At 40.5% G+C, this 18,529-nt stretch overlaps 1 protein-coding gene across 1 annotated transcript; it reads left to right on the top strand.

The window, feature by feature from the left end:
- The first annotated feature begins 1,921 nt into the window (after positions 1–1,921).
- c6h15orf39 (chromosome 6 C15orf39 homolog) lies at positions 1,922–18,210 on the top strand. The gene is made up of 3 exons (XM_008412227.3): positions 1,922–2,469; positions 8,480–11,666; positions 16,505–18,210. Exons 2-3 carry the CDS (start codon positions 8,522–8,524, stop codon positions 17,587–17,589), a joined length of 4,230 nt encoding a protein of 1,409 aa, XP_008410449.1. The 5' UTR covers positions 1,922–2,469; positions 8,480–8,521; the 3' UTR covers positions 17,590–18,210.
- The last annotated feature ends 319 nt before the right edge of the window (positions 18,211–18,529 follow it).

Here is an 18,529-nt window from a genome sequence, read left to right as displayed (position 1 = left end):
GTCGTTTCATGTAGAGCCAAACACGACAAGAAAACTAATTTTAGCTTCTTTGACCTGAATGAGGAGATAAAGGTGCTTCTTTAGATTTTTGGACACACCGATGAGAAATGAAAAGTGGGTGATGACATGTGACAGCAGGTAAAACCCTGTTTGTTTGCAGTAATGACACACTTGATTTTAACTTTGGTCAGCTAAAGTCAACCATTAACTACGTTGAGATGAGCTCAACAAATGGGAAAACACAACTTTCTTTCAAAAGGGTTTAGACTTTCACACTATGTTTTAATTTTCAATTTTAGCATAGGTGAACAGACGTTTGTTAATCTTGGTTCTGCTGCGAAATAAACTCAAACTTTCGGGTTTGGCGCATGGATGTTTTTATAGCAGGCGTTTTGAAACTGAGAGTAACTGATGTTAAGCATAGCTGCACTTTTAGGTTTATAAATGTCATCAGGTTTTTAGGTGCCATGCAGTAATTTTTTTCAGCAACACACCCATACATTTAGTTACTGTCATAAACATTATGTTTGGAAAAGATACAGTGAGCTACTCTATCATATAGTGGTGCAATTAAAATAAAAAAAAAACTAGTGATTTGTTTAAGAATTCATATTCTTTAAAGGTCATATTCTTTGAAGATGTGCTATAGCCACAACTTCAATATATTTTACTGGAATTTTATGAAGTAGGTCAACATGTAGTGCATAGAAGTTAAATTGCACATTGTTTTCAAAAACTGTTGTACATTTATACAGAGCCGCATTTCCCCAAAATACCCCTATTCAAGATCCAGTCTAGTAAGTTTGCTCCAGAAATAATTAACAAAAGTTAGTAAGTAGAATCCCATTGTATCAGACTAAGGACAAAGACAGAGGTTCTGGGGGCCTTGGAGATTAGTTGGAGTACATTTGTGAACAAACACCATCAAGAAGACCTAGGGTATAGCCAACAGAGATAAAGTTGAAGAGAGTGGAAAAATCACTGTTGGCTTATAAAACAATCATCTGTCCATCCATAGGCTGGGTGGACAGAGACTCTGGACAGATCACCAGACCACCAAAGTGCAACACAGCCTTGCAAACACATGCCTAAGAACAATTTGGAGAGAGCAATAACAAGAGTCATGTTTTTAAAGTGGAGATAAGCCACATATGCACAGGGAGAACATACAAACTCCATGAGATTTGAATCCAGGACCTTCTTACCACAAGACAAAAACATTTTAAATGAAACTTTTTATTTTTTTATTCAGAACACTGATCATCACATTAAGAGCAAAATCCTTACAGAGAAAACATGCTATTCAGATACTATTCTTATTCAATCAGCATTGATCTTATTGTTTACAAAAAGAGCCATCATTATCCTGCTATATGATAATGATGGCAGCTTGTTGGAGCTAAAATGAAATGGCTTAGATGAAAAAAATATTCAAAACTTAGATTGGCTTAGTTCTTATTAATCCAACTGAGTGTCTGTGTCAAGATTTTAAAAATCTGACTGGGACCGATGAAGCTTTGAAAAGAATGAACATACATTACATTTTTTTAAACAGTAACCACAAAAGAGGTGAGGCTGTCCATTTTTACTCGTACATGTCTGAATTTCACATATTTAAAACTGACGATTGCACCTCTAATTGACCATAAGTTATGGAAAAAAAAAAAAGGTAAAAATGTCACAGCTGGTTCCTTATCTCTCAAATTACTTATTAACTTTTTCGTCTGTCTGCTTTGCTTAGAGTTTTCAGTTTTCCGTGAAGAATTGCATTCCACACAGCAGCATGCAATGAGGTCTCTTCTCTTATCTACAGAGGGCGGCAGGAGCCTCTATTTGATTATAAAGTGCATTTGAAGAACCTCGGGGTCACGGGATTACGAACCTTTTTTTTTTTTTTTTTTACAGAATTTTTGGCGGATGTACACCTAATGTCAGCGGGGGTAAAAGAAAAAAAAATTAAATAGAAGACTACACTTCCGTCTGGTGACCGCGATTCCCCGAAGGATAAGGAAAGTCGGATTTGAGGAAAGAGGGAGGCGTGACAGCAATAGAGGAGCGCGATCTGTCAGTGAACAAACAGTCAGAAGTCCCAACTTCAGTCTAGGTGCCAGCTGGCCGCCCGGTATTAAGGATATACAGCCAATAAAAGCGAAGGAGTCACCAGCGGGAAAACGTCCCATGTGAGGAAAACAAGCCCTGGTTTGACTCGGGGTATAACTCCGCCTATTGATCAAAGACCATCCTCCACCCTTTTGTCTTTTCTCTACTTTGTTAACTTGACTAAAAGCCTCGTGGATTTGCGGCCAGCTGCGCAAACCTTTTGGCATGCCTCCGTTCTTACTTGGTGGGATTTTAACGCATTGGAGCCGAATAACAACATAAGCTGATTGGAGATTTCGGACCCTGTTTTATTGCCATTAAATCGACTTTCATGGAGTTTATGGGGAGATTATTTACGAAAGTGAAAAGGTAAGATTATTTGTTTCTGTTGTTTGTGTTTATTACACTGTTCAATCTGGGCGATGGCAAGCATTTGAAGAGGCAAAACACAATCTCTAATCCAATTCTCTTAAAACAAAGCAATGACACACGTCCTTAGCGCTTGAAACGCTGTTTTTTGGGGCTTTTTTTGGCCACTGTGTGGTTTGTTCTTTTTAATTTAACCATGGCTGACGGCGCTCTGAAAGCAGCCTGTATGAAAATAAGCCGCACAATGATCGAAAGCTAAAACTCGTCAATTATTTCCATATTATTTGCGTCCTCCTTCTATTAAATTAAGCCGGGGCAGTTGGGACAGGCAGGGACAACGAGCCTGTGTTTACTCATTCCTCAAAACATGCAAACCATCCGGATACCAGGAGAAGCTGAGAGGCAACTTTTTTCCCCTCTCTCAACTTGAAGTTCCGTTTCAGACTGAGACACACATTTTTATTACATGGCGGAAATAATTATTTCTCCTTTCGCAAACGTATGTATGTAGCAGCGCGAATAAATAACGACAGTGATGTGAAGTTTTCAGTGCATTCTCGATGTCTCGCGTGGTTTGTGGCCTGTCAGTGTGGACGGTTTGCTTTCGGAAGTCACACTCCATCACCCTTGCCCTACAGATCATGGGAGTGGGGGGTGAGCGCCCGGGGACGCACGCGCACACACACACACACGCTACTCTTCACGCCTGCACGCGCACCCTTGACAGCGCGCGCCTTCCGTCCGTCGAAAACAGCTCTTCTGCTGCTGCTGCTGCTTCCTCCTCCATGCACAGAAACCACATTTCTCCTCTCTCTACAGATAAGCCATCGCCCTGTGTGTGTGTGTGTGTATATATATATATATATATATATATATATATATATATATATATATATATATATATATATATATATATATTTATAAGCCTATATATATATATATATTTTCTTTCTCTCTTTTTCTCACTGTGAAAGGTGTCAACAGGATGAAGTGATAACATCTGTTAGCGTTGCAGGCCAGTGTAAGGCAAGAGGTTGGATGAAACCATGTTGTGTCTAATCCTGTACATCTTCATTTTGGTTGTATAGGCTACAGTTTTTTTTTCCGGATGCATATGTGATCACGGGATCTGATAGAGATACTTCAGCGCATATTCTCAGATATTTTTGGTAGCTTCAGTTTGGCAGCTGGTCATAACACATCAGTGGTGTGTGCTGGGTTGTGACTAAAGAAGGTCTACGACCGTTTTTAAAAACTGCTTGGCCTCCATATTTATTACCGTTGTGTCAAAAATAAAAGTCTCTCTCTTTTTTTTTTTTTTTACCACACTTTGAATGTTACTTTTAAGAGATGGATAAAAGAAATCAGTTAAATTAAAATACATGCAACATGCAGTTTTCCAATAATATATGCATCCATCTACTGGCTTCCTCTTATCTAATAGCTTCAGGAGGGAAGCCCAGACATCTCTCTCCCCTGCTGACCCTCACAAGCTCACTCTGAGGCATTCCCACCCAGGCTAGGAGGGATGTATAGTCTCTCCGGAGTAATCTGGGTCTCATTCCAGTTAAAAAAAATTAAAAAATAAAACATTTCGCCTCACTTTTTAAAATCATGAATTTACTGAGCTTAATCACATTTCTGGAAAGGCGAGTTCAATTTCCCAAGAGCCATTCAGGCCTGATTGCTGCCAGACCTATGGAATTAAAAACAAATCTGTTGAATTGAATCTCTCTGACAACATGAAAGAAAGTGAAAGATCTCAAAAGGTAACACATCGGGCCCTGACCTAAAGAAATGGAAGAACAGATGAGCGACAAGGTCATTAAAGGTTACAAAGTCATTTGTAAGGCTTTGAGGTGGGAGCCTTAATCCACAAAGGAGAAAACATGGAACACTGATGAACATTCCCAGGAGTGTCTGACCTACCAAAATGACTCCAAGAGTGCATTGACAACCTCATTCTAGAAGTCAGAAAAACAAAAACAAAACAAACATCATCTGTAACACTGCAGATCTCACTTACCTCGGCTATAAGGCCAGTTTTCACAACTCGACAATAAAAAAAGAAATGCACAGAAATGGCATCCATGGCAGAGTTGCAAGCAGAAAGCCACTGGTGACCAAAAAGAACAAACACTCATTGCATTTCCCCAAAAAACATTTTGATCATCCACAAGATCTTTTGGGGAAAAAAAAAATCTGAAAAATGTCCATTCCATTACATAAAGTCAACACAGCTTTTCATGACATTGACTTCAAACTGACAGCTCTACATGGTGTTTGGAGTGTGATGGTGTTGGACTTCGTTGCTGCTTCAGGACCTGGATGAACCATGAGTTTTACCGTCTTTCAGGAAATCCTGAAGAAACATATTAGGTCATCAAAATGTGATAAGTTCAAAGCCACTCAAGAATGAAAGAGAATTTTCTGAAACACAAACGATCCACCTCTGACTGGCTCAAAATAATAAATAAATCCATGTAGGTTTTGGAATGGCCTAGTTAAAGTTCAAATATGAATCTGATTGAGATGACCTTAAACCGAGGACTGACTAAAACAACCATTTCCGCTTGAAGAGTACAAACTCCAGACTGATTGCAGGCCTGCTCCAGGGTTAAAAGGTGAATGAATATATTTGGATGTTTGATTGAATTAAACCATTGTATTGAATGCATAGTAAAGTAAGTAATGTGTAATTCTCATCATTTATATTAAAATATAGTCAACTTTTACTGTTATAGAAAAAGCATCTTATAAATGTTACACTTTCTGATTCAATATTTTGCATCAGAATTAAAAAAAAATTAACTTCTTAGTGGCTAATTTTATTTATGTGTGACCCCAAATATTGGTTGATATGCAAGCTTTTCAAATAAACCAGTAACACTGATGGGCACCAATGACATGCCAAGAGACTGCACTTGTAAATGTCTAATTGGCTCAAATTAATAATCAGTGGGTCAAATACAGAAAAACAATTGTGTTTTCTTCCCTCTTCAGTGAATTAATCAAAACTGAGAACCCATGCAGCGTCATTGCTATCCCCATTAGTCATGATTAAGCAGACAAAAGATATGAATTATTTTTATGAGAAGAAAATTAGTAAAAGATGTGGCCTGCAAATAGACTGACAATTTGTCAAACACCCAGTAAGCCTCATTTAACGTATTTACGAGAAATGATGTGAACTAACCCTGATTTGACCTGAAGTCTATTCGCTTTAAAGTGATTTGAGAGATCACAATGTTCCCTCCCTCATGGTACTTGCAGCACTTTGTGACTCACAGCTCCTCTGACAGGGCTGAAGAGGAAACAAGAAAGGGGAGAAGAGCTACTTCTGTATTTCTAACTTTCTACACAGAAGTGGACCGTGGGGTGCAAACCCAGTGACAACGCTGAAAGTGCAGTGATGGTTTTTTTTAAAATGCAGTTTCATTTATCTTTTACTTGTGCTTTTGTTTGTTTGTTTTTTAAATGTTGTCAGACCTCATGGCTACCATAGATTTTTGGGGTAATGATTTATGTGGGCTGAAAATGATTTATATTGTAGAATATAAACAACATGCTACTAAAGTTGGGTAGTTTATAAATCCGTCTAACTAGAGTAATAAAATGTTAATCACTTTATTATCTGCTGGCAATTTCCTGCTGCAAATACTCTCTCAAACACTTGACATGCAAGACATCAAACTAAATGATATGCACTTTCAGCTATTGTTCAGACTAAGGATAATAATTTCAATTTGTTTCTTTAAAAAGTGCAGTAAGCAGAAGATCAGTAAAAAAGGATCTGAGTCAGTTCCACCCCGACATTAAAAAAGTGCAGAAAAAAAGGAACTGTTGCGTCTCTTGCAAGTTTTGTGGTAACAAAATGCAGAATAGAAACACAAAGTCCTCTCTGCTGTTTTGCTGTCCTACATTGTAAACACAAGACGAGGCATGCATGCCAGATTTGGGAACACATTCTGCTTTGGCGAAACGTTCCCACCTGACAGCGACAAGTGATTCGGGCATCTGAAACAACCAAAACAAGCTGATAATAGATGAAGCGTGCTTCATAAGTAATTTCAGGCATTCCATTGTGTCGTAGTTCCCACGCTTGAAGTGAAATATCATCCAACCAAATCAACAAGCTGTTTAGGAAATTGCTCCCATTCTCTCCGTTTCTCAGTCACTGCAGTCCTTGCAAAAGTGGTAAATAAATCATCCTCAAGCATTCCTCAGATTGTAACTTTACTGCCACTTGTTGCACAGTGTTTCCACCGTTTCTGTGAATCAGCTGATAAGAGTTAGTGTGACCTGCGTGATAAACCACAAGATATTCGTCAAGGTTGCGAAATGCCCTCAAGCAGTTTTTATCTAATGACGACTCTGTTATGTGAACAAATTGGCTGTATTTCTTCTAGTTGTCTACACTTCCAAAGTGGGAGAATGTTCAAGATGGCTGTTCTGAATCAGCTGCAAATACAGATGCACGTCGATACATTTCAAGTTTGAAAGGTTTATTTATTTCAGTAATTCTATTGGAAAAGTGAGATTTATCACACTTGTATGTATTTCAAGTGTACATTTTTTTATCAAGTTTTGATTATTATAGCTTGCAGCTAATTAAAACTAAAACTATAGTTTTGCAAAAAATAATGAATTGCATAAGACCAATAAAACGGAAGTGCTGTCCTTCTGATACAGATATGCCCATGTACTGCAGTATATGCATTCAAACCTGGAGATGTGCATTGCATTAATTACTGTTCAATGCAGCTAAGCATGGCGGCGATACGGCTGAGAGGTGTTAAGGAAGCACAGGCGGCTTTGACACCAGCTTTCCAATCTTCTGCATAGTTTGGCCTGCCAAACGCAGGGATGCCATTCTCATCAAACAGTGTTCTGGTACTTCTGCACTGAAAAATCGTTTCTGTATCTTGATAAAGCTTGATGGTAGAGGGGACCATGCAGCAGTGTTAAAATTTGCTGGTGGCTTAATAAAGCAATTTGGGCAGACACTCAAATAGCATGGCTCCAAAAGTCATCAATGATTCTCATCAATGAAATTGGAAACTTCCCACTTGATTTCAAGCAGCATGGATTCTTTGTCTCTCCACACTACCTCCAGGCTGTGGGAACCTGATTTCCAAAAGAAACGTAAAATTTTATTTAATCTGACAAAACACTTTTGACTACTGAGCAACTGACCGGTCCTTTATCACCCTGGCCAAGGTAAAAGTATTTTGATGCCATCTCTGGTTCAGGCGTGGCTTAAGACAAACAATGTAATGATTTTAGCTCTGGTCCTGAATACATGTGTTTGAGTTTGCTCTTCAAGCTCCAACTCCTCCTACAGTCTAAACCTTCTGAATCCATCCAAAACTTTTGACAGAGCTTCGCTCCACAAACCTCTCAAAACTACTGTTATCCTTATTACTTGTGCACTTTTTTTTCTACCACTCAACTTTCCCAATAAATGCTTGAGTAAAGCTTATTGACGTAGCAGTAGACATTGCCTGCCTGCTGGATAACTGTCAGTTTATCTGTTTTTTCCCATGGTTGTGCTGGCCATAACATGACCATAACTTAACATTTCTATATTTAAGTAGTTTTTTTTACTGGGCTTCTAAGATTTTTATGTATCATCATTAAATTTTGGGCTCTAGATGGATAGCTTTTATTAATCCCAAAAGGGAAATCTGATTATCAGCAGTAATAATGATCGATAGAGCCTGATGGCAACAGGCAGAAATGACTTCCTGTATCGTTCCTTTGAGCATCTGGTTCTGGTAATGATCCAGCTCCTGAAATCGAAGTGGCTGAGATTTGTTGCATGAACATCAAAATGAACTGAGATAAAACCTTGAAATCCATTTGTGTGTGTTTTTTATAAATCTATTCCAAGCTTGTTTTTAATTATTGTTCCTATTGAGAATGTTAGTGTTTAATATTGTAATATTTTTGAAGTGCCTGTTTTATTGCAAATATTGAAATCCCACATCATTTTCATATATTTTCTCAGGTTTGGAGTCGTATCAGTTAATCGCAACAACATCGCCAGACGATGAGCCGCGAATCGATGCAGACCCTCTCAGACCCGGTGTTTCGGAGAACGATGCCCTTATTTGACGGAACAGCAGCATCCAGCGGACTCTCAAAACCGCAAGCCATGTCTGGTTTCCTGGGTAAACAGACTCTGCAGTACAATGGAGCCTATTTTACTTATGAACCCAGATTAAAGGACAGGGATGGATTCACCCCTCCTTGGAGTCACTCGAAGACGTCTCCAATGGATGACAGAAGTCCTGTGAGTAACCTCTCTGGAATGATACAGAACCACATGGCATACAGGAAAGACGGCATTTCTAAAGAGGCAGGTCATCACACCCCGGTTAAGAAGGGTTTTACAGTTTACACTAAAAGTCCTGAGATAAACAATTCAACGACTGCTTCCTCTGGAGTTATTAGAAAACCAAAGCCAGGAGGCGAGAATGCCCCCTCCCCATCACAAAGCTCTGTTTACCTGGCTATCCCCAAACCAGTTTATGGACTTAGTCCCTGCTGTACTGAGCTGGGCTGTGTGATAGGACACCGATACGGCATGGAGCACATCTCTCCGAGGATACCAAACACTGTCTACGAACATGAGTGGTTGCAAACCAATGGCCACTACCTTGAAAAGCTTCCTATTCAGAGAAAAGATGCACTGCTGCAGCAGAAAGACTTGCAGTTCGAATGCAGTGCAGAACAGCTGAAGAGGGCAACTGTGGAGGCCTACAGTCCGAGCAGGGTAAGGACACTGCCCTCTGTCATTGAGCCAAGCTACAGCAGCTACTCCTGCACCCCAACTCGCACACTGTTTAGTTCTTTCCGAGAGCCTAGCAGTCGGCAGCTGCAGACCTCCCCCGCAGGCTACCCTGGTCTGTACGCCCCCCGCCCCACATATGAACATATGACCTCAGAGGTTTATCAGGAATGTTCTCCCATGTCCAAATATGGCCAGCTAGCACAGCACCCAGGGTTTTACTACTCTCAGACAAACGGAGAGGCAGAAAACAGGACACAGAGGAAGGAGAGTGGTAGTAAGCAGGGAGAAGATGGCCCTCTCCTTCATAAACACTCAATCCCAAGCCCCCGAGAGCATTATGTAGTTCCTCCGCAGCATCCCACTGATATTCCTCTGTCCTGCACTGAATTGTTGCCAAATCATTCCTTTATACCTGGTTATGACTATCCATCTTATACAGTTCCAAGATTTCACTTGAATGCAGGCCAAATCAGAGCCCCTTTAAAAAGGCAAAATCCATTGTCTGCATTTCACCCAGGTCACATGAATGCTTCCTCATCCAGCCAACACATGGATGTCCCTACAGCCAAAGAGAAACCCAACACCACTGTGCACATTGACCACCTTCACGGTGCGTCGTCCTTCATACGGGTGAACAAAAGCAGTCCTGCCAGATGTTTAATCCCATCTGCTGTCTCGCCATCCAGAATACAAGTTAGCAGGTTTTTCCAGCCGTTCACCAGTCTGCACATAGACCCAGCAGTCCATCCACAACCTGCCAGTAACACTGAGAGGATCGTAGACCGTTCCCGTGGTGAAGCTCAAGTAAGACAGTCAAAAAGCCTTCCAGTTTCCCCAGCACCGTGGCTGCCCCCGTCCCCCTGTCACAGCTCGGAAAGAACCCATGCAGCTGTGCCCAATAATGTCAGAAAAATTATCTACTCCCCCACTGTTAAAACAGGAAGCAAGCACAATGGGCCAGTGTCCGACGCAGGAACCGGCGACTATAAAAAGTGCCTAAAGAGGAGTGTTTCTCACTCATCTCACCCAGTCAGAATAAAAGATGAGGATGTGTATGAGGTGGAATGCACCAACAACAAACGACAAAAGGTGGAAATGGAGAAAGCTAAGGCAAGTAATAAAACTGACTCTCCTCCTATGCCAGTTATTGACAATGTGTTCAGCTTGGCCCCTTGCCAGCCGCACCTGCAGGAATCTGGAGTTTTGTTTCCAGGAAGAGTAACTCAGAAAATCAGCCAGACTTCTGGGAAGCAGGACAACAAACTCAAACAAAGTACCAAAGAGAAGAGATTGGTTCAAAATGATCAGGAGTCTGTTGTCTGCCTGGAGGCTAAATGCTCATCAGAAGCCTCGGCTGATGAGTCTTCTGTGGAAACTAAAATGATTAAAGTGGAAAAGGCAGATTCACCAGATGCCGACACCTCTACAGAGAGTCAAAAGCATCACAGCAAAGTGGAGATGATGAACGAGTCTGAGGAGAGTGGATCATCTGTCAGTGTGCCTGTGGCGTCAAAAGAGAAATGTGAATCCAATGAACTACAAAATAAGTCTTTATTTGCAAGTGAAAATACAACTTCAGATGAGTTGAAGCCTGCTGAGTTGATTGTCCCAAAAGACCTGGATAATCAGGATGAGACGGCAAAGAAACAGGCAGTTGCATTACAACCACAAGCCAGTGCTTTGCTGCCTCCAGGGAAAGTCAGTTTTAAAAGCATTCCTCCTCATTGTCTTAAACTTTCCACCTACAATATTATCATTCCCGATGGCAAGCACTGCAAGATTGCTCTACCTGCGAAGCAAATTCCACCCGCACAGCCCGTAACTGTACTCACAGCTAAAAAAGAGCCCCAATCCCCAGTACGCAAGCACTTCTTAGAATTGCATCAGTTTCTCTGCAGCTTGATATCCAAATCTGTGTCGGCCTCTTCAGAGGAAGACCTCAAAAACTGGCTGTCTCAGCTGGAAATATCCGAACCTTCTCCTCATTTGAGCAAGGTCCAGAGAGTGCCCTGCCTCTTGGGCGCAAAGGTGAGAGAGGTATGGATCAACAAGGAGATCAAAGCAGCCCTCCAGGAGGTCCTGAAGAGGCTGAGGGAGTACACGGCTCAGAAGCGCTGTCCTTTTCCGCATGTGATGCGGACGGGCACGGTGTTTCTCCCCATGCTGGTTGTGAAGGAGCTGCTGTTTCCAACAGTCCAGAGCTGCTTCGTCGACAAGGTGCTGCAGGAGCACAAGGTGGAGCTGCGGCCCACGACGCTGTCTGAAGAAAAGATCCTCATCCAGCTTCATAAGCGAGCTTGTTCCTCCAAGCTCAGGAGGCTGATGTCCCTCAAACACCTGCCGGACATTTACACAGAGATGGTCAACCTGCTGTACTACACGGACGTCTGCAAGCACCTGGGTGAGTACATTCTCCCTGCAGGCCTGTTTAAATGGGTCGTTTATTAAGGACCCACTGCAAATATATTGCTGTTGTTGAGTCAGAGACTTGCTGCTTTGTTTGGGATGATTTCTCCAGTTCTTCCCTACTAAACCTTGTAACAACTGATAAGGATGTGCTTCCTAATTACTCATCAGCACATACTGGATACAACGTATTACAATGATCATGACTTAGACAGCTGAATGTTTTATGTTTAATTTTGAGTCAGTGGCAGAAGAGTTACAGTACATATTAAGTGGGTGGGTTCGGCAAACCAACGCTCAGCCATCACTTTGGAATCCCAGTTATTGCAACATAACAAAAAATATATTTACTCATGTATGCATGTTACATTAAAAACCTTTATATTTATTGGGTTTTGATGGGATAGAAAAATACAAAGTAGTGCATAGCCGTAGTATAGAATGAAAGTTATGCATAGTTCTTAATAGAAATCTGAAAACCGGGAGGCACATGTGCTTTTTAAGTCTTAAATAAAATTCAGTGCAATAAATTGCCTTCAGAAATCTAGAAGTAAATTGACCTGTTAGTAATTTAATCTGACCTCCTTTATGTAAAATAATATTAATATAAATCCATTTGTTCAGTGGAGGACTCAAAAGTTTTGATAGGGAACATTAAGAACAAACAGCATCATGAAGACAAAGGAGCACAGCAGATAGGCCAGGGTTGGAGATAAAACAATACCAACGTTAAACATCTGACATAGTTGTTCTATAAATAATCTGAACATGAGTGCATCTCAAATACAAGCCTAAAAGGACATTACCATGCATCTAAACAGGCAGATCTGGTGTGGCATTAACAACAGAGAAGGAGCTAAGTGGCTCGTGGTAACTCTGGAGGAGATGCAGAGTTCCTTGTGTCAACTTAGTAATTCTACTGACAGGACAAAATATTACTCATGAAGTTTACAAACCTGGCCTCTGAAGAAGACTGTGAGAGGTTGCTGAGGAATAGCAAAAAAGCCAGGAAAAGACCACGCTGCAGTTTGTCCTCACGTTGTACAGGGGACTGCTAAAATGTGGAAGTACTTCTTAAAGGGGAATTAACACTTTTGCGGAGCACTTTGACTATAATGAACCACGAACTCCAAAAACAGGATGCTGCAAATAATGTAATGTTTTTAAAAGCAAATTATAAAATGGGATACGGTTTTTACATTAAAGGTTTTTTTGGACATATTTGCAGCAGCCAATTTTTTACTTTCCACAAATTTCATTTGAATTTGTGTTTAATCATTTCTTTTTTTCAGTGCCTCTAACAACATAATCTCTTCATGGCATTTATGAAGTACTGTTCTTGTACCTAATTTTTTTTTATGGGAATAAAATTATTGCATGGCTACAGAGATGATCGTCATCACTTTTTTAGTTGTAGCTAACCACTGCTGTCAATGTGAAACTCTTAAAACAAACTGAGATGTCGTTTTTCCATGATAAATAAAATAACGTGCTTTTGATAATCTTGTAAAAAAGCTGAATGTAGGATAAAGAGCAGAAAACAAGAATGATCTTTGTACCTTTTAATATACCGTTAAATAACTCATTAACAAAACACTGAATTCAGCTCAAACGGACTTCTGAAAACCAGTCTGTGAAGATTATAACACAAAATGGAAAATTTAGTAACTTAATCCAGTGAAATCTAAGAATTATGCTTCACGTACATTTTGTACAGAATTCTTTTAAAGGTTTTAAAGGACTTTGGCAATATTCTTTTTGCATGTACTTGAAGAAGTTTGTCTTTACAAATAAAGAAAGTAAACTTGGTTTTAGCTTGCAGATTTCTGGAAATCTCCTTTAAATGACTTGCGAGCTGCAGTTCTGTTTTGTGGCCATCCCTACCGACTGTCCTATTTTTTTTAATTCATTATTCATTATTTTTAATTCATCTAATCAAAATTTCACTGGTTGCCCCTTTTTTTGTGAAGAATGAAGCACAATTAAAAACAATTATGCAATATAAAATTCATTTATTTTTTTACAGAATCACCCTCACCTGATGTCCAAAAGAGAGTCCAGGTATATATGTACCTTTCTGTTTTTAATTTCGACCTTAAATTAACCACTCTTTGCTTTTCCGTGATTATACAGCAGAAGGTCCTTCTGCTAACTTTCAGCAGCAAATCACAAGAAGTTGCATGATTTTACTTGCAGAGGCCTGGAGGGGGAAGGGTGGCGAGCTTGGCTGATTATAGAAAAATGAAATCATTTGGGAATTTGTTAGCTGACCTCAAAAAAAAAAAAAAAAAGCGAGGGAGGTTGGCGCATGACGTAACCAGAGTAGTCGCAGAGATTAGCTTTACTCTCCTTTTCAAATCACTTGATCTTCACATTTCATCCACAAACTTTAATGCTCTTTACTGCATTTTTATGTGATAAACACAAAGTGGTGCATAATTATGTTGTTAAAGGAAGAACATTCATGTTATTGTTTGTTTTCTTTTATATTTTTACAAATTAAAATCTGAGAAGTCATATATCTCACCAAGTTTGCACATCTGGTTGATAAACATTTTGCTCATTCTTTTTTTGCAAAAAAAGCCCAAATTCAATCAGATTCCACTGAAAGTTTCTCCCAACAGTGATTGGCAGACAGAAGCCTAAGATTTTGTCTAGGTATGGACTAACTAGAATGTTCCTCTGCTGTAGCGCTGGGTGTACTAGGTCGTAGTCCTGCTGCAATGTGGACTTCTGCACTGCAGCCTTTCGCAAGTCTCTTTAAAGAATAGTCCCATATTTAGCTCAGTGCACCTCACCATCAACTCTGACCAGCAAGAAAAGCATAAGTGCGGCAGGAAGCAGCCACAGCCTTTGTTTCACAGCAGAGATGGTTTGTTCGGGATCATGTGCTGTTAGTTTTCCACCACACAGCATTTTGCATATAGTCAAAAAGTTCAATTTATGATCTCATCTTTCTCGTTTGCTGTGCCCCCTGCAGCTTGAGACTAAATGCAGATGGAACTTCATATGGCTTTAAGAATGATTTTTCATTCTTGCCTGTCATCCATAAAGACCAAACATACTGTTCTAACTTATGGTAGATGAGTTTACAGATATTCCCCCTCCACACCTGGACTCTTCCAGGTGTGGCGTGACAATGACTCTCTTGACTGCTTCCCTCATTAATACTCCCCTTGTCCGATTTAGGTGGACAGTTGTGTTTTGGTAGGTTTGGAGTTGTGCCATATTGTTTCCATTTTCAGATGACGGATTGAACAGTATCCTGTGACATGTTCAACGTCTGCTGGTTTCCTTAAGAAACCTCTGAGGCCTGAATGTTATTCAGTGAAATCAGAGGGAATTAAATCCAAATTGACGCCACATTTTTCTGATTATTCGGAAAACAAATTTGAAAGCCGAGTGTCATTTCTCATTACGCTTCGCAACTATGCACTACTTTGTGTTTGTCTTCCGCATAACAACCATGAGGCAGCAGGTTTTGTGAGGGTGAGATGGCCTTAAGTGAAATTCACACCTTCCATTCTAAAGATTATACTGCCCCACTTACCTTAATAGTTCAATTTCAGCAACACATGTAGTACTCATCAAGTAGGGAATTCAAGGTTACAAGACGTTTTTGTTTTTCCTGAACCTGTCCTGAACTTCTGTCCACTGCTGACACTTTTCAGTTCACATGGCTTGGAGGCACTTAAGTTCAGTAAATGATCTTTGCTCCTGTCCTGCTCTTGCCCTCACTGTTGTTTTACTCCCTGACTGATTGCATCCCCTATAGCAGCCGAGTTTGTTCCCAGCCTTCACATTCACTCTGACGGCCTTTTTTTCCGCTCCCTTGTCCGTCTTGTCTGAATGTTTCGTGGTGGAGGATCACAGGTAGACGTTTCTCCAACTCCCGTTTATCAGCTGACATCAGTTTCCTATTGTTTCTGTGTGCTGACGAGGTTCCTTTGTAACATTAAACTGTCTGCCTTTTAAGGAAATCTCACTTTGGAAACCTGGAAAAAAAAATGTGCTCATTATATTTGTTTACCTTTGAATCCCTTCTAAAAGTTCCCTTTTCCAAATCGCTGTCCGGTGGTTTGTCTCTAAATAAATGCTATAACCTGCTTTAACTCTCTTTCTCTTTTTAGTAAGCAACCTGATTTTTTTTCCAAACATGCTATAATATCATCAAAATGTTGATTTATTACAGTAATTATATTTAAAAAGTGTACATTCTTTGCACACACAGTGATGTATTTCAAACCTCCACTTTTGTTTATTATGGCTTATAGCTAATAAAAAACACCTTTTCTTTTCTTAGAAAAATATATTATGTAAGGAACAATAAAATCATCTTTAAGGTCAAAACGTTGAGGCCTGCACAATAGAGAAGACTGTCAACTTGACTTATGGTTGACAATGAAAACATAAATAAAAGCCTTACTGTAATGTATGTGATGATTTTCTATAGGACCAAACTTTTGCTGAGAGTGTTGATGACTGTCAGCTGGATGTCTGTTAAGTCAGCAGTGTTCTCAATAGTTGTGCTGGCCACACTGCAACGTTTCTGTTCTAAAAGAATCATTTTTCTCTTTTTTTTTTTTTCATGATCTTGTGTAATATTCAAATTTCCAGAGAAATTATATTGTGGGTTTTCATTAGCTGCGAGCCATAATCATCAAAATGAACAAAAACTAAATGTCACTAATAGATAAGTTGTTGTGTTGCACTGAAATAAATGAAACATTTGATGATATTGTGACCTACTGAGATACATCTGCACTGTGTATTCCTGTAGGTGCCAACAGTTGCTCAAACCAGCTTCTAAATGGAATGATCTTTGTGTTGCAGGACTAAATATGGATCCTTATTATAAAGAGCAAGATGGGGGCCACGAAGTGTCAAACACCACCGCTGCAGCTCCTTGTGACGCTCTTGCCTCCCCGGCCTCTCCATCGGAGTCGCACCAGCAGACATGGGTGAAGGAAGAGGAGAACGAGTCACCTCCTAGCCAGAGCAAAACCAAATGCAGAGTAAAGAGCGAATCGAGGCGTACGTTTCTGGTTTCCGATGAGGAAGGGGCAGGCGGTGCAGGGCAGGCAGCGGTCGAAGAGGATCTGAAATCACTCATAACGAAAACTCCTGGATCTCGTCAGACAGAGAATGAAGACTCTGATCACGTGGCTGCAGAGGAAGATCTTACAGCTGCTACACAATCAGCTGACAATTCCTGGACGTGTCCACTAACGCTGGACGAGCTGTCTCCGTCTCATAGCGATGCTGAAACCGAGAGCTCCTCCAGTCTGTTGACCGACAATCGGCCTCCGGGACATTCTGTCCAATCCAAGAACTGCGCTGGCATGATTCTCAAACTGAGGAAGATGCTCAGCGCGGGGATGAACAGAAAAAGGGCTTGCTACGAAGCCGTGTCGCAGTCCGGGGCGATTGCCGAGCCTTCGTCATCGCAGACTGAAGTTGGAGAGAGTATAAGTGGAGAGAGCAGCCAACACAGGATGCCTAACTCACTGCGCAGGTGGAAGGGAAAAGGAAGCTTCCGTCATCCTGGAAGGTCCCTCAGCAGTCCCTCTAAAACTAAACAAAGGTCTCTGCTTAAGATCAAATACTGTCCCTACTTGTCGGCCTGCCACAGCGCCCAGCACAGGCGGCGGTGGGTTCTGCGCTCTGCCGTCCAGACGGCCCGGAGAGCTATGAGGTTCTACTACCCGGACTTGGTGGGGAAGAGGATCAGGCACTTGTATGAGGAAGACGACAAATCAGAGGTGTGGTACAGAGGAGAGGTGCTGCGTATCCACGAGGCTCACACCAACCCTCTGAAGACGGTGTTCGAGGTGAGGTACGACAGCGAGCCGGAATGGAAGTACTACCTGGAACTGCTCATAGATTACAAGAAGGGCTGGCTTAAAATAGAAGACTAAACATTCCTCAAGTTTTCTTTTTCAGACCGCAACGACGAAGTAGAAATGATGCTGGACTGGATAAGGGGAAGTCATGCAAACTTCCCCTAAGAATGCTTTTTCTTTGTCGCTTTTCTTTACGGATCATGTTGTAAATGACATTTTGTCTTTGACACAGTGGCTTTAAGGAGTTTACTCAGAAATTACAAATTGAAGTATATTCCACCATGATGTATATTTTGGTAACCGTTCTTTTTTTAAAAACAAAAAAAAGATTATGTTCCTTTTAAATTTTTTTTTAATGAATACAGTGCCACGTGTGTGTGTGTGTGTGTGTGTGTATGTTTACAAGACTTGATTTGCAGTAATTTGTTTTCAGAGTGACTTTTTTTTTTGGAGCAAATGAAGCTCAATAGGCATTACGGTACTTTACATGAAGCTGCTTTTTTTTCTTTCTAAATAACCGGGAACCTTACTGAGATTTTCGAATGGAAGTATATCGAACTCAATATTCTGACATTCGTCTATGACTGAACCTCAGATACTTTTTACATTTTTTATAATTTTTTTCTTAAGATTCTTAGAGAGTGAACAAGTTGAACCTTCTTAAAGTCTTTAACAATAAATGTTTTTATACTGAAAGTATGTTGCATTTTCTATTGAGTCAATTTTACATGCTGTCGAATATTTATCTAATTAACAGAAACATTATCTGCTCAGAACATGGATAAAGTCTGGTAATGGGGAATCTATTCCATTTGGCCAGATGGACCTGTATCCTCCTAATGCCCGACTCACTCTGAATCTGGTATGTCTGGTAATAGGAGTGTGAACTTGTAGAAAGGCAGAACTTTGTTGCTGGAAAACAAGGCGTTTGTCACCATCCTGTGGAAGTTCATACTGTTGCATGCTTTCTCTCCTACCACTGGATAACCTGCAGTCAGATCCACCATGTGCTAAC

Source organism: Poecilia reticulata, chromosome 6 (genome assembly GCF_904066995.2).
Source record: "Poecilia reticulata chromosome 6, P_reticulata-male-v2, whole genome shotgun sequence".
NCBI lineage: Eukaryota > Metazoa > Chordata > Actinopteri > Cyprinodontiformes > Poeciliidae > Poecilia > Poecilia reticulata.
Note: the sequence above shows the minus strand (reverse complement) of the source record. Positions and strands in the feature narration are given on the sequence as shown.

What these genes read in the sequence shown, in the direction of transcription:
- c6h15orf39 (XM_008412227.3), top strand. Translation starts at nt 8,522, where the DNA reads ATGAGCCGCGAATCGATGCAGACCCTCTCAGACCCGGTGTTTCGGAGA. An exon ending in GGACGTCTGCAAGCACCTGG is followed by an intron (nt 11,667 to 16,504) that starts GTGAGTACATTC and finishes TTTGTGTTGCAG; the next exon opens with GACTAAATATGGATCCTTAT.